The 16,800-nt window shown below is 38.1% G+C and overlaps 1 protein-coding gene across 2 annotated transcripts in view; it reads left to right on the top strand.

The window, feature by feature from the left end:
* The first annotated feature begins 1,072 nt into the window (after window positions 1-1,072).
* Window positions 1,073-16,800, top strand: part of UBA6 (ubiquitin like modifier activating enzyme 6) — a 43,674-nt gene continuing 27,946 nt past the window's right edge. The window contains exons 1-15 of one of the 2 annotated variants that reach the window (XM_072405432.1): window positions 1,073-1,206; window positions 3,523-3,585; window positions 5,305-5,399; window positions 6,224-6,252; window positions 6,339-6,433; window positions 6,835-6,946; window positions 7,049-7,129; window positions 7,319-7,441; window positions 8,447-8,570; window positions 9,081-9,184; window positions 9,302-9,364; window positions 10,772-10,848; window positions 12,706-12,772; window positions 14,122-14,265; window positions 15,122-15,189. In XM_072405432.1, coding sequence (XP_072261533.1) covers window positions 3,545-3,585; window positions 5,305-5,399; window positions 6,224-6,252; window positions 6,339-6,433; window positions 6,835-6,946; window positions 7,049-7,129; window positions 7,319-7,441; window positions 8,447-8,570; window positions 9,081-9,184; window positions 9,302-9,364; window positions 10,772-10,848; window positions 12,706-12,772; window positions 14,122-14,265; window positions 15,122-15,189 — 1,223 coding nt within the window. In that variant the 5' untranslated portion in view covers window positions 1,073-1,206; window positions 3,523-3,544. Of the gene's footprint in view, window positions 1,212-3,522; window positions 3,586-5,304; window positions 5,400-6,223; window positions 6,253-6,338; window positions 6,434-6,834; window positions 6,947-7,048; window positions 7,130-7,318; window positions 7,442-8,446; window positions 8,571-9,080; window positions 9,185-9,301; window positions 9,365-10,771; window positions 10,849-12,705; window positions 12,773-14,121; window positions 14,266-15,121; window positions 15,190-16,800 lie in introns of both variants that reach the window. The other variant, XM_072405433.1, reaches the window with a different exon arrangement.

Genomic DNA, 16,800 nt, shown 5'->3' with positions numbered 1-16,800 from the left:
TTTTTCAATGCACAGAAACTTTACAGCAGAGTTGATTTGAACATTGTAGGGCCTTTGTCATTATTGGTGTCAACAACATTTGTTGTGGATTGTTTCCTAAATGCATTTACAGACAGGGAATTCACTTACTCCAGATGCTCATTATTAACTTCCATGCACCCTGGGGAAGTGAGAAGGGGCTATTGGGTTCATGAGCAAGAATTATTCATGAGGGGTCTTCTTTCCTGAGCATTCTATTTGGGTGCCAACTCCTGGAGTCATATAAATGTGCCAACAAAAAACCCTCTTTTGTCCCGTCCTTTTTTTTCTATGAATTTATGAGCTTTGCTAAATGGTCTGCTAAGCGTTTTTGGTCCATCTGTGGTTCTTTTGCCACATTTTGCAAAGGATCACGGGTCATCTGTTGTCTTTTACAACATTATTAACTTGGAGAGTATTCATTTTCAATTTTCCCTAATGTGTTTACTGCAAAGCACCACAACTGTCCCCTCTTATTTAATTTAAATTACACTATCCTACAGCTAATTTTTTTTTATTCAGTGAAGCATGCGACATCTGCAATCAGAAGAAAAACAAAGAAAAAAAAGAAATGCTTAATAAAAATACATTGCAAGGCAACCTTTATACTGTATGCCAGCATTTGTAGGTTATGCCCACACAAACGCAATAGTAGGTGTGAAATGAGATCATGGCATGTAAAATGTTTTAAAACCCAAAAATTAGTCACAGCCAGATTTGTTGTAGCCATATTTTTTTGTGATTCTAAAAACTGTTGCCCTAGGGTGACGTGATTTCTGTAGATTAATCTGTAAAGAGTCACGTGGACACCCTCCCAATTTCACCTCCAACTACCAGGAGAAAACACTGTTACAATACTATCTAGGCCGCAGTGATAAAGCTTCTTTTTTTTATATAATAAAGCCTAAACTACTATCACTGCGAATATGACTCACTGCCACCTTTATATACGCCCAAATCATCTACACTGTGAATGTATTAAGTACTACCACACCCTCATCTAACAGGACAGAAAGTATAAGGTGTATTACTTGTTTTTAATAAAGCTGTGCGAATTGAACGCCTTCCGCTTCCTGCCCATCGGCGAAAAGGATTCTGGGATTTGTAGTCTGTCATCTTTCTCTCTGTCTCTTCCGAAGGTTTTCTCTCTCGGCCGACAAGGAACTGCAGGAGCAGCAGCAGTATAAGGTGAGGTAAGGAGCTCATTACCTGTATGGCCGCGGGGGATGCCGCAGTGGGGAGGACATTTGTGCCACTGGATGAATGTCCTGTGTGTACAGCAGCCTCGTTTACTGATCTCAGCTTTGTCAGTGCAGCAGCAGAAACCTGCTGACACATTTCAATGGGGGGTGCATCTCCTTCCAGAAGGAGAGGAAGGGAGGTTTGTGGATTGTATGATCCCCTATGTGTGCTGTGTTACAAGAGTTATCATGAAGCACAACTTAGGTTCCACTTCAGTGACTTTGGACATGACAACATTAAAGGAAGACCTGTCATTCACATGTCTGCTATACTTCATTCTATATAGTCCTAGCTAAGAAATATGGGCTCAGCTCACTTGTCTTCTGTCCTCTTCATTGGGCATTTTTAATTCTGGACTCTGGGGACATAAAGTAAACCACTGATTCATTTATTGACTATAAAACCCAACATCACCTTATATTCACCCCCCACCACCAGCAATGTATAGTGCTGCAGGGTCCATGATGGCCTGGGATCACAGGAGGTGGGCTGATTAAACCTGCCATAGGAGGCATGTGTCAGGCTGTAGAAGGACGCACTGTATAGGTAGTAAGTATTTTATTGAAAGCTGGCACCTTCCAGGCACCTTCATTTTACTTAAATCAGATTCTTGCAGTCCTTATACAGCAGAGCTTACACTGAGAAAAAGGAGCAAATGATTTGTGCTCATGTGCTAACAAGGAGAACATTGATAGAAGAGGGCAGAGTGACCGATGAGCTCATCAGTCTTCTGCTTCTCCTTCACTGCTCTTGTTCAACTCCGTGTTCATTGAGAAAAATACTGCAGGTAGGCAGGTAAGTTCATTTTACTGCAGAAAAGACATCACCTGTTGCTTCTGCAATGATGAACTTGCCTATTCATAATTTATTTTATAAACAGGTAGTCCCCAGGTTACATGAGATAGGGACTGTAGGTTTGTTCTTAAGTTGAATTTGTATGTATGTTAAAACAGAAACATTTTAACCTCCCTGGCGGTATGGTTATTTTGTATTTTTTATGTCCAATCGGTACATGTAAAAATTCTTCCAATTTTTCCTGACCCCCAAACCCACCGCCCTCCCAACGCATGCCGCCTGCACACATGCTGCACACCTGGCCCCTAGCAACCCCTAGCCTTGCATCATCAACACTCACACGCCGGGATGCGAGGCTAGGGAACGCAGTTGCTGGGCATCACCAATGGGACGCCAATGCCGGCCGGGCATCACCAAGTGGACCTAAATGCTGAGTCGGCATCACTGGAGGATGCCGCAGGCTTGTGAGGACCAGGTAAGTCCTCAATTCCATCCCGAGTGTGGCTTGGGGTTATCGTTTTCTGCAAAGAAATTTCACCCTCAGCCACATTTGGGAATACCGCCAGCGGGGGTTAAATACAATTAGGACAGATGTTTGTCTCAACATATTATTAAGAAGAGTGGTGTCAGTTACTGTATAAAATCCTCACTGTGAATTAATCACAAACAGGCTGCAGAAAGAGATCACTCACAACCCAGCTGTGTTTAGCAAAAGATTTCCTCTGCAAGTCATGCAAACGNCCCCCCCCCCCCCCCCCTTTCAACCCTCTGTCCTGCACACAAACAAGCAGGGAAGCTTGTTCGTATTTAGGAGTCATCCGTATGTCTGATGTCCTTAACCCGGGGACTACCTGTATTTTTCACTCCTAAGTTTGCATGATCAGGTAAGTCAATATTGCAGAAAGGGACAGACCATGTCCTTTCCGTGGTAATGCATTTTACCTGGCTAATTGCTTTGAGTTTCTGGTGTCATAGATGAGCTGTGCGGCATCAGCTTTGGTTGCCAGTGACACGGGGTTTCTCTTGTTGTGTGCCAAGCACCCTGCTTGGGAACCTGGACAGGTGAGCACCATGGATTTAGAAAATAATGTGAGTGGTTTTGCCTGCTGTCTGAAACAAAAAAATTTGCAATTTTGTTAAAACTAATGACCTGTAACATTTTTTTTTTAAAGAGGGTGGTATTATTTCTTAATGTTTTTATTACTTTTATATGTCTTTGTGCAAATAGATTTATATAAAAGTAATTATGTTGCTGCCATAGATCGTTGATCTATAACCTTTTTCATAAAGCATTTCCCTGTGTATTGTGACCATTGTGTCACTAGATTGATTTCCAGTATGCTTTTTTTAATATGACAAAAATACATCTGAATAATCCTGATGGAGAGAGCTGTTGGCAATTGACAGGACTTGTGAGTATCGTTTAAGACTTCACTATGGCCTTACACTTATTTCACTGTTTTGCAGAACAAGGGTGTGAAAAGTCAAAATGGCTGCTGACTCCATGGAAATTGATGACGGGCTATATAGGTGAGTGCTATATTTTAGTGTAGATTAAAACCTTGTGAATATTTATTAAAAAAATGTTTAGTGTAAAATGGTAACCCAGGAGGTAGGTGGAAGGAGATGATATAATATCAGATAGCAATGTTTGTTCAGATACTGTATTTGTTCCAAGATTGTAATGAGTAATAAAAACTCAACATTAAGATGGTCATAATTCACACTAAAAAGAATCCGATTTCTTCACTTTCCATGTTTTTTGCTTTTAATTCCTGATTATCTACTGTCTGCAAAATCTAAGTATCATTTCTATTCATCCAAGACAAAGCTTTAGACTATAATGAGGAAGGGATTGAATTTCTTTCACTAGGATAGCCAGGATGGAAGGATACAATTTTTACACTTTAATTATTCAATCAAAGTATTTTATTTGGAACAATGGAAAAAGTTGTCATACTCACCACACTGAAAGTCTGTCACTTACCTTTTAAATGCTCTCTAAATTAGTAAAAGGTTCCTCCACCTCCTACCACTGCAACAATAAACATAGCAGGAGTATAAACCTCTAATTGCCACTCTACTTTAGTTGCATTGCTTTTTGCTAAATTTAAAAGCTAAAGCCCTTACCATGTGCTGGGTCAACAGAGGGAGTTACTGGAGGTATCTAAAGCAGTCGTAATCCACACCCCCAAATGCCAGTATTTGCAATGATGGTTCCTGTTCAGTAGTGTTTTAATTTGGCAGGTATAGTTTTTGAGTTTGGTGTCTTTGTGCAGCCTATGTTGGCAAAATTAGGTTTATTATTTCCATGTATGAAAATGTCATATTCATGGCTGTATAATGTGGAAAAAATCATTAGCTCTGTTATAATATGTAAAATGCTAGAATTTCCTGGGGAATGTAGCATCCCATTGCAGGAAATGAAGAGTCCATCTTTCACCACAATTCGCCTTTCTGGCCAAGTAACACTACCACAATGGACCGAATTAATTAAAGTGGACCTAAACCCAACATTTTCACTTTCAATAAAAGGGTAGACAACCCTTATATGTAAAGGAAAAATGTTAGTTATTTTTTTTTTTTATTTTGAGTGCAACACCCTTCTCTTTTTTTTTTTTCACCTTCTGTTTGCGATCAAGACTGAATGGGAGCACAAAGCCTCCTGGGTAACCTACGCCATGCATCCTGGGTGCTCCTCCTGCTCATGCCCCGATCTCAGACATACACAGAAGGGGCATTTTTTCTATTAAGGGAAAGAGATGCCGATCCCACGCAAGTGTAGTGAGATTGGCTCTCCTTTTTTTTTTTTTTTCTCCCCTTTTTTCAGCTGGCTACGTCACCTGATATCACACATCAGGTGACATGCCAAGAAGTTCAGAAGAAGACGGAAGAGAAGGCCGAAGATGGTGGTGCCTGGTGCATCATCAGCACCGGGACATAGAGGAATTCAAGAAGGAAGCTGGACCGGATTGAGGGAAGGACCAGCACCAATTTTTGTTTTCAGTTTAGTTCTGCTTTAAAGTTCTCCAGGGATTCCAGGTTTGCTGATGGTCTATCTTCTCCAGTCATTCAACCATGGCTGCATGCAGAAATCCCAGAAGTAACAAGGTCTACAAAACAAAATAAAGTAAACTCCCCATGTGTCCAGTGCATTTTCAGATATAGCTGAGTGGGAATGCATGAACTAAGAATTTAATTTAGCCACTTGCTTGTTGACTATTGGTAATTTTTTCTTTCCCATTTCAGCCGACAGAGATATGTCTTGGGAGACACCGCAATGCAGAAAATGGCCCAGTCCCATGTTTTCCTTAGTGGAATGGGTGGACTGGGTGTTGAGATAGGTAAGTTTTTTTTTTTTTTTTTTTTTTTTTTTTTCGCAACCTGCTATAATAAGTTCATCAGGCACAGTAACTTTGTTAATAGGATCTTCAAGATCTACGTCCTTTTATTTTAGGGTAAAGAAAGAGAAAATGGTATACATCTACCACAAGGATCCATATTAAAACTTGTCTTGTGAATGGATAGTTTTATTTTCTTAAGGATGAAATGTGAAACCATGTTAGTCTTTACCATCCTAATTTTATAAGCCATCTGTTGACTTTTCTTCTGGTGTATGGCTCTTTATTATTTAGAATGGCAGGTAGTCCCCGAGTTAAGGACCTCCTACATACGGACGACTACTAGATACAAATGCGGCCTTCCTGCTTGCTGTGTGCAGGACAGAGGCTTGATGAGGGAAGGGAGCTGTTCTCATGACTTGCAGAAAGTCTTTTGCAGTTCTGCAAACTCTTGTAACTCTTTAATGACCAAGACAAACTCTCTTTTTCTTTTTGCATATTAAAGCACAACTTGCTCCAGAAGTTATTAAATGTCTAGGCTCCATAAAGGTTTTTTTTTTGCTTTGTTTGTGATTAACTCACAGTGAGGATTTTATACAGTAACTGACATCTTGCTGCCTAATATTATGTTGAGACAAACATCTGTCCTAATTGTATTTATTAAAATAATGTACATGTTCCGACTAACATACAAATTACAAAATACAAGAACAAACCTACAGTCCCTATCTTGTATGTAACCTGGGGACTACCTGTACATTTAATTAAGTAGGCTCACTAGACAAAAATGCATTCTGAAATACTTATGATTTTCTTTCTCATTTTAGCCAAGAACATTGTTTTAGCTGGGATAAAGGTAAGATGTTAGTCCTGTTCCTACTTTAATTATAATAAAATGAGGTGGATTATAGGGTTCATAAAAAAAAATGTTTATTTTATTAGGCGTTGACAATCCATGACACCAACCATTGTAGACTTTGGGATCTTGGAACAAATTTCTTTATCAAAGAAGAGGATGTCAAGAATCAAAAAACAAGGTCAGAAAAAAATCTATAAGCTTGGTAAAAAGATGTGCTTCTTATAAAGTCCTAAGGCCAAAGTAAACCTACAATTGAGCAAGGCAAATTCTATTTACAGTCATGTTCCTAGATGTGTCCGTTCATTTAAATTAAGTTTTTTTAAGTTTCAACATGATTACTTTGTAAATATTTACTTTTTTAATTTTGTGCTTTAATACAGACACTGTGGTACATGATCCTAATAAGAGTGTTGTCCTTAGCAGGCCTTATATAATGAAATTAGTCCTTAATTATTCATATCTGTTGTGCAATGTGATTTGATCAGCTTTCTTGAAACTCCATGATTTTCTGTAGAATATATTTGTAGTGAGAAGTCAGCTTAAAATTAATGTAGTTACAAAACCTTTTTTTTTTTGCAGAGCTGAGGCATGTCTTCACCATATTGCAGAACTTAACCCTTATGTCCAAGTGTCATTATCTACAATACCACTGGATGAGTCTTCTGATCTGTCATTCCTGATGCAGTACCAGGTATTACTAGCAATTTTTCACCTTTCAATTTCTACACTTAAGTACAGCTAGGAAAGTACTCTTCATGTCCTTTTTCTTTATACTGTTTATACTTTATCATAGTGTGTCATACTGACAGAAACAAGGCTTTCCTTACGGAAAAAGATCAGTAACTTCTGCCATGATCAACAACCACCTATAAAGGTAATTTTTTCAATATTACAAATGTTATAACTAATTGGGGAAAAAAAGGACAGATATTTCTTTGAAGGAAGAGGGATTGGTTAGAGGTTTTTCATCACAGTTGGGAACTATATATATTATACACAATGCATTGGCAGAGATTTGTCATTTTTACGTAAAGTCCTAACGCATATTTTAATTTTATTTTAGTTTATTTGTTCAGATACCTATGGTATATGTTCCTATCTGTTCTGTGATTTTGGGGAAGAATTTGACGTGTTGGATACTACAGGTGAAGAGCCAAAAGAGATCTTTATTTCCAATATTACACAGGTAAAGCACATGCATTATTCTAACCTGTTCTATTGTATGCTTGTATAATATGATAGTTATGTTCCACAGAATAAAAGTAACACCTGCATTTCCAGAAATTATATAAACAACCACCCAATGTATGAGTCCCTAAAACTGATTGCTGAAATATAATTTTTAAATATGAGCTAGTGGAAGTGATGTGTATGTAAATTGTTGCATTAACTCACTGCAGAATGAGAAATAACATCCTACTTTGTGTAAATGCTTTTAAGACTGGGTTCACATATTTGTGGTGAGTTAAAGGATACAACAGTTATACCACGAAATTTATTGTTCATCACTGGCATGTACATTTTTAAAGTAATCACATTGTGTGGATATTGCCTTGTGCTAGTAGGCTACAGTGTGTACAACACAAAGCTTTGTGGTTCTGAAATATGACCTTAAGAATTACTTTGCACTGCTCTAGTTGCCAACAGCATAGTCAGATGTTTCCCTAACATATTCAGTTTTTCAAGAATGCCAGTTATCATACCAGTATTGTTTTGATCCGATGGATTTATTATTCCTTACCTGAATCAAGGTTTTTTTTTTTTTTTTTTTTTTGAAGGCTTTAACAAAGCTGCCTAAAACATGCCATAAGCTTTTAAGGGTGTGTTCAGACTAGTGGTAGATTACTCCAGGGTTTACTTCTTCACGCCTGCTGGCCACCATAGCTGCTGGGAGTGTTGATTGGTTGTCACTTGGAGGCAGCTCGGGTGGCGAGTCACCTCTGAAAGCTGCATGTACATCTGAGAAAAGCAAGCAGAAACAAAAGGATACATTCAGTCCAATGTTCATCTTACTTTGCAAAGGTCTTTAACCAGCAAAACAGCTTGATACTGCACGTGTGAACATGGCCCCAATGCTTTGTATCCACTTACTGTATGCCCCTGCTACCCTGACTCCTGTGTGAACAAGGCCTAATCAGTGTTTTTTGCAGTTTATCAAAACATTTCTGATAATATTCAATCTTGTTCACAGTCAAATCCTGGCGTGGTCACATGTTTTGAGAACCGGTCTCATAACCTTGAATCTGGACAATATGTGACGTTCCGGGAAGTTAATGGAATGAGTTCTTTAAATGGGTCCACATATCAAGTTTCAGGTAAATCATGTTTTAACATTCAAAAACTTTGTAATATTTTTATTTACTCTGTAGTAGACTGTTCGGCTTTAATATGTTTTTTTAGTGCATACAGTGGTACCTTGGTATAAGTCCTTAATCTGTTCCAGATCCTTGGACTTATACCAAACAGGACCAGTGTCGGGATGGCTGGTGGATAGTGCAAAAGTGGCTATGTGATACTCTGTCTTTCTTTATCTTGTCCCCACACTATATATATGAGTTGGTACCACATACACAAGAATTCTTAGTGATATACATCCTTACCATTTAGCAGAGCTACATGCAGTTATCATTTCTAGCTACCAATTGCTAGCAAAGTTTTTCTCTGGTTTCTGAGAATTATCATTTTACATTCTTTATTGCATGTGCAACTTGACAACTGATTGTACAGTGATAAAAATGACTCATTGTGCATTGTTTCATAAACTTCACGTGTTTTATGAAAATGTACATTTTTGTGAACTAACTTCCCACTTCATTGATTTTCAGTTACATCACCTTATTCCTTTAGCATTGGGGATACATCAAGCATGGAACCATATCAACATGGAGGAATAGCTGTGCAGAAAAAAATGCCAAAGACTTTCTCCTTTGTAAGTAGACTTTAGACTTTTTTTTTTTTTTTTTTTTTTTTTTAGATGTATTTGACAATTTGCTTTGCTACTTAACTCTAAGATAGAGCAGTAATAAGGTGTAATTTTCTTTTACAGGAAAGATTGGAAAAGCAGTTGGTTGATCCAAAGTATCTTTTTGCAGACTTCAGTAAGCCAGAGGTAGGAAAACTTTCTATAGTACATTTGTATTAGTTTAACCCTGCTGGCGGTATTCCTGAGTGTGGCTCAGGGTAAAAAAAACATGCAAGAAGCGGTAACCCCAAGCCACACTCGGGGTAGCTAAAAACAATAAAAAAAACACCCTTAACCTTGTCCCTTTGCGTCCTTCGGCATCCTACCCGACAGGTTTCATCCCTGGGCAACGTCATCTTTTTCTGATCTTCAGCTGTTGAGTGCAGTGACGTTCCCCGGTGACGTTGGTGCATGCGTCGGTGTGTGCGGAAGGCGTAGCGGGAAATTCAAATAATTTTCTATTGGATTCAATACAAAATTGCTTATATAATTATATATAAATTATACATACTGTATAACTGTATATTTATACATACTGTACCTGTACAATTACATTACAGGTTTCTGTATTTTTTTGCACCCTTGTTTTACCAGATTTTTTCAGTTAAATAATAAATATTGGACATATTTAAATGAGTTATGCCTAAGAATTATAGGTATAAATTTCCATGCAAAACAATGTAAGGCTTTTTGCGTAAAAAAAACGGACAGAATTAGAATGCCAGGGGGTTTTTATCTGTATTCTGTAGAATGCATCATTTCGATGATGATTCACATTAGCATACCAAGCCCTGCCAGGTGTAAAGGGTGCCTGTGACTGTGACTGTAAACACTGACCTAAAATTCTACTTCAGCTTACAAGGAGCTGTCTTTTCTTGTTCCTCTGTGTAATTGAGGGGAACAAAGCTACAAAAATAAGGGTTTGCTCGATCAAGCGAATAACCTGCACGTGGGAAGCTCACAAGGCAGGGCCATCACAGACAATGATAAATAAAATAAAAAAAAAAGTTTCTACCTTTTATTGGTTACCTTAGTTTTATAGCATTACAGTAACGGGTCTGGTTTTTTAAAGCTAAACTCCAGGATCTCTGGGTCTACCCTCACTCTACAAGAGTTAGATGTTTGTTAATGTTTGGGGTATTGTATAGAGTAGATTTACTTATCTTGATGCTAGCTATGTCAGTGGCTAGCATGGTAACTCCTGTAAATCACTGGGGTTTTAGAGGGCCCTCAGAGACCTGGATTGCAATAATGAGATATGCATAAGAGATGTTAAGAGACTGCAGGACTCCTGTACAGCCCTTGCACTGCCTTCATTTAATGTCTTGTTGTCCAGTATTCTCTTCCTAGCAATAGTTTTTCTAAATATAGTGATGTTGTAAATTTGCTTTTTTTTGTTTTTGTTTTTTTTTGTTTTTTAGGGTATATTCAGGCTTTAAGATTTATAAATGTATATATAATTGTATGTAAAGTTAAAAGATAAAAGCAATGTTATTTCCAATGTTTGTCACTTTTGTGTGAAACTATGAAATATTCTTCTCCCTACTCTCCAAGGCACCTCTGAACATTCATGCAGCTATGTTGGCATTGGATCATTTCCAAGAGATGCACAGTCGCCTGCCAGACATAAGGTAATGTTACTCTCATGGTAATAATATTTTAGGGTTGGTGAATTGGGTAGGTGTAGGAAACATGTATGTATAAGAACAAACCAATTGATAGTATTGGTTGAAATGCAGTTGGGGATTCCTTTGGACCATATTTCTAATGTTGACCAGTTCTCCATTGTTCGTAACTGATGTGCTGCAGGTTAACAAATAAACCATTACCTAACACAATTAGTTTTGGTTCAGCTGTAGGTTAGCTGCAAGGGATTACAATCATAAAGCAGTAAATTGTATAAAGGATATCATTTTATGTACTTACAGTGAGGGAAAGAAGTATTTGATCCCCTGCTGATTTTGTATGTTTGCCCTCAAACAAAGAAATGACCAGTCTATAATTGTAATGGTAGTTTTATTGTAGGTTGTGTGAGAGACAGAATAACAACAAAAGAACCCTCAAAAACTCAGTGCTCAAAAGTCAGAGAATGATGTGCATTGTAATGAGTGAAACAAGTATTTGATCCCCTATCAACCATCGACTGGCTAGGCCACTCCAGGACCTTCATGTGCTTCTTTTTGAGCCAATGCTTTGTTTCCTTGGCCAAGTGTTTTTGGTCATTGTCATGCTGGAATACCCATCCACGACCCATTTTCAATGCCCTGGTTGAGGGAAGGAGGTGCTCACCCAAGATTTGATGGTACATGGCCCCGTCCATAGTCCTTCGATACGGTGAAGGTGTCCTGTCTCCTTTGCAGAAAAACACCCTAAAGCATAATATGTCCACCTCCATGTTTGACAGTGGGGATGGTGTTCTTGGGGTCATAGGCAGCATTCCTCCTCCTCCAAACATGGCGAATTGAGTTGATGCCAAAGAGCTCGATTTTGGTCTCCTCTGACCACAACACTTTCACCCAATTCTCCTCTGGATCATTCAGATGTTCATTGGCAAGGTTCAGCAGCGGGACCTTGTGGGCTCTGCAAGATTGCATGTCTTCACGACGCAGTGCGTTACCGATAGTTTTCTTGGTGTCTTTGGTCCCAGCTGCCCTGAGATCATGACATGTTCCTCGTGTAGTTCTGGGCTGCTTCGGCACCGTTCTCATGATCATTGCAACTCCACGGGGGGAAATCTTGCATGGAGCCCCAGGCCGAGGGAGATTGACCGTTATTTTGTGTTTCTTCCATTTGCGAATTATCGCGACAACTGTTGTCACCTTCTCACCAAGCTGCTTGGCTATAGTCTTTTAGCCCAGTCCAGCCTTGTGTAGTTCTACATTCTTGTCCCTGACATCCTTAGACAGCTCTTTGGTCTTCGCCATGGTGGCTAGTTTGGAATCTGGTTGATTGCTTCTGTGGACAGGTGTCTTTTATACAGGTTCTGTAACAAGCTTGGATTAGGGGCACTACTTTACAGAGGTTGCTCCTAATCTCAGCTCGTTACCTGCATACAGTGAAGACACCGGTGAGCCTGAAATCTTGCTGGTTGATAGGGGATCAAATACTTATTTCACTCATTACAATGCACATCAAGCTCTGACTTTTGAGCACTACGTTTTTGAGGGTTTTTTTGTTATTATTCTGTCTCACACCTACAATAAACCTACCATTACAATTATAGACTGGCCATTTCTTTGTCAGAGGGCAAACATACAAAATCAGCAGGGGATCAAAAACTTCTTTCCCTCACTGTATTTGGTTTTTGTAAAGTTGAAATGGTTTGAAACAGTCATTATTTAATAACTGATTTACTGATTTGCTACATACAATATGTATATTATGTCAGTGTTTGGTGTAAAATAACATACACACCTTCTGAGTACATCTAAATAACAGTGTTGATGTTCATTGATTCATTTTGGTAATTAAACTCTTTATTTCTATAGGTGCCATCAAGATGCTGAAGAGATGAAGAAATTAGCAGCAACAGTAAATGAATGTCTTCAGAGTAAAGTAGGTTTCACAGCCTAAAGACTGCCTCCCAGGTTAAAGGCTTTATTGTTTTGATTTTTGCTTTATTTGTTGCATTTAAACATATTAGGCAAAAAACATTTATGGGTTACATACATGTTCTTTTTATTCATGGTAATATAATATATGGCTTCCCTGTTATAAGGACTGCAGAGAATAACAAAAAAGGCAAAGTATGCACTTCATTATCCAGTTTGGTGTAATATATATCTGCAGCAACTAAACTTTGTCTTTTTTTTCATTTACATTTAAACCATTTATGTAAATGACACTTATTGGCATGCTCATTTTTTTGTTTATCAACATCTGCTTCTACAAATGATGTAGCATCTTGTTTTTTTGTTAAAGTAGCTCCAGGGAATGGTTATTTTTTTCGTTTTTCTGTTGCAGAAAGGAAAGATTTTTTTTTTCCTAAACTCTCAATTGTGGTTTGAATATAGTAAATAAATCTTCCTTTTTTTTTTTTGTTATTATTTGCATAAAATTTAATTTTGTCATTTTTGTTTTTTCTTCCTTTAAATTTTGTAGTGGTAACTCTCTGCAAGTACACTGCATGCTGGAATAGTTCATTCCTGGATTTTTTTTTTTCAATTCATGTCAGACTGGCAGGCAGGAAGCATCAATGTTATCTGGAAAAAAAGTCGTAAGCTACGTACACACTTGCGCTTAGGGCCGATATCGGACGAGAATCTGAAGTGTGTACAGCGTGTGTCGTTCATCGCCCAAGTGACCATCCTGGTGGATCTATGACGATGAATGAGGAACGATCATAATGCAGGGGAAGGGGGAGATTTTACAGCGGGGTGCCGCTTTGTCGCTTTTCCCCTCCCCTCTGCATAGAGCAGAACGGTGCTGTATGTACAGCATCGTAGAGTGCTTAGTCGTTGGAAAGGATTGTGAAAGATCCTTTCCAACCACTATAATTGCAAGTGTGTATGCGATGTTATTCTGCTGCATTATCTGCAATGTGGAAACCAGTCAACAATAGGCAGTATGTGGGAGGGAATCCATGCAAAGTTGCGGAAGTGAAGTACCGCAATTGGCCAGAAAAATGAATGGTTGCTTTCAATGTCACAATGCAGTAGAAGCTTCCTGTTTTCCCTGTTGTGGTGACATGAAAAGTTAGAGAATGTGGGCTCACACAGAACTGTGCAAACACCTATTTGCAATTAGACAATTCATTAACAATTCATTAAAAAAATTGTGAACTACTTGGAGCATCACTGGTGAGATTGGTAACTCCAGGATAGGAAAGTTTTTTACGTCTTGGTTTTCTTATCCTATTGATATAATATTACACAAACCTTTCATGTGTGCTTTCTGTTTTTTAGCCCGTGCTGGATGAACAATTGATTAGGTGGTTGTCCTGGACATCCAGAGGTTTCTTTGCTCCCCTTGCAGCTGCCATGGGAGGAATTGCCAGTCAAGAAGTTTTAAAGGCTGTAACAGGAAAATTTTCACCTTTACAACAGTGGGTATGTAATGTTGTTTGTTGTTTTTTTTTTTTTTTTTTTTTTTTCAGTTCAAGTTTTTACATGGTTTTTCATGCATTCAAATATGCCAGATAAGTATGACATTGACATGATCTCTACTGCTAATAATACATTTACTGACTGTTGGGACACCTCACTTGTTGTAGTGAAGCATAATTTAAACCAATACACTTAAAAAAGTGAGTGATTAGCTGCTTCCTGCAAAAGAACAATCTAGCCCACTGCCCCCAGAGGTCCTTAGCTTATTTGTTACTTTGTTGTGAGTAGAGAGAAGGTATAACCCCTGCTAGGATTTTTTTATATATACTATTTGGGAAATTTCCCTGTACTTCCTGTCCTAGACACAACATGAATGAGTTTGAAGAAATCTCCTAAAATGGAACAAGTGTCCCCATTGGAGGATTTCTTCTCACATCTTGTTCTTGGGTCAGTTCCCTCCACTCATAAATTTTAAACTGGATCTGTACATAAAAATGAATCTTCTGTTTTGAATCTTCTTGACGCCTACACAAAGCTACCATGTGTGTAGTTTTGACATTTGTAAGGAAAGAATGAACTTTTGCAAGGAAATATATTTATCCCAACACAGCCAGGATTGGCAAGTATTTGGAACTGTAAAGAAGACCAGAGTTGGAAAAGTTTTCTAATGACCCATTGATAAAGTATGAGGGGCGTATAGTTCAAATAGACTTGTGATTCATCTGAAAGAAAGTGAAAGTTTGTGTTTTATCTTGTTTCCTTTTTATGTATTTACAATTTACATGCTTACACACAAATTACATCTTACATTTTTAACATATAATAGTTAATGTAAATGTATTGCCTGGTGTATTTTCAGCTATTTCTGGATGTCTTGGACATTGTCAAACCACTGGAACAAATCAGCAGAGAAGAATTCCTTCCAAGGTACAGTTTTGGCTATTTGTTATTTTGTGTTGGACCATAAGGACTTATGTAGACACACATTTCTGACAGAATATATACAATAGATTTGCAGCATAGGTCAAACACTGCAGACTGCATTTGACCCACAATGTAATGCAAAGCAGTTCAGATGCAGCCTTAGATCCTAAATCAACAATATATATATAATGGAGATAAATATAAATATGCAATACATCTATTGGTACAAAATGAAATTTTATCCAATAAATATATTTCATGATCTTATTTCTAATAAACTGTGGCACTAGGCATGGTGACCATTATATACCATCACTTACGATCTACTCAGGTCTTCTTTGTGTTGAATACCTGTAACCAATGTTCACATGATCATGTCATCACAAACTAGTATAAGACCTAATTAGAAACTGCAGTTCTTTGCTTTTGGGCTGTTGTATAATATGCATTTTATTTAGCCCTCCTGAAGTAGTTCTACTGTGAGCCTAAAGAAATCTGCTATTGGTACTCTGCCAGGCTTCTGGAAATTTATATATTGGGTTCCATTAAATCATAGTTGTGAATCGGGTAACCCACAATTTCCTTTTTGTTTTCGTTATGGAGAAAATTATATGTTTTTATTATTATTGGTGTGTTGTCCCCATTAGAGATTTCTTCTCATTTTCTGTTCCCAGGTAACGCTAATACATCAGTTTAAGTTAACCTCTTAATTTAAATACATCTACTACAAGCATGTATTCACATTTTGAAATGTCCTCTTCTTTAAAAGTGTGTGTGGGGATTCTTCACAACAGAGTGGGGCTCTAGATTATTATGGGCTCAACCTGCATGATGACATGTTACTTGGGAAGGTGGGGTTTGCAAATAATAGACTGGAGAGAAAGGTGCTGAAGTAGTAAGAAATTAAGGGACAACGCTGAATTGCAGACAGATTGAGGAGAAATGTGAAGGGAAAAAAAGCATTTATAACACAGATCAAGGGGGAGGCAAAAAAAAAACAAAAACACTTTACCATTGATGTCACTGTCTGTCCTTCCAGGAAGATTACACTAGAATGCAGAGGAGTTGAATCTTGCAAGAAGACTCTTGGAATGGATGCTCTTTCCCCAAGATTTCAACTGCTCTGCTTTCTGGGTATCTTCCCAGAACTATGACCTAGCCTAGATGACACAGGTGGGGGTAAGACATATATTTTTTCATCTATCAATAGGTGATCTTGTACAGGGCTCAGAGATCATAAGCACCACCCATTTGATTATTTAAGAATTCATTTTAACAAATCAAATTGGTGATTTGTGTTTAGCTACTATATTATGAATCGTAGTAGACTGCAATACAGCAGTTATATTAACCTTATTAGTAAAGATCCAACTAGACATGCTGAAAGTGGTAACCCCAAACCATACTCAGGTTGGCTAAAAACATTAAAAAGACAGACCTGCCTGATCCCATCGGCATCCTGCCCGTTGGATCTCATCCTCGGGCTGTGTCCTCTTCAGCCGGCGAGTGACTGACGTTCCCGGTGACGTAGTTGCGGGCGGCGCGGCAGGAAAATTAAATTATTTTTTATATTTGTATTCATTATAAAATAACTGTATTGAATCCAATACAAAG

Source organism: Pyxicephalus adspersus, chromosome 3, assembly GCF_032062135.1.
Source record: "Pyxicephalus adspersus chromosome 3, UCB_Pads_2.0, whole genome shotgun sequence".
NCBI lineage: Eukaryota > Metazoa > Chordata > Amphibia > Anura > Pyxicephalidae > Pyxicephalus > Pyxicephalus adspersus.
The sequence above is the reverse complement of the archived record's forward strand: the minus strand, read 5'-3'. Positions and strand labels throughout refer to the sequence as shown.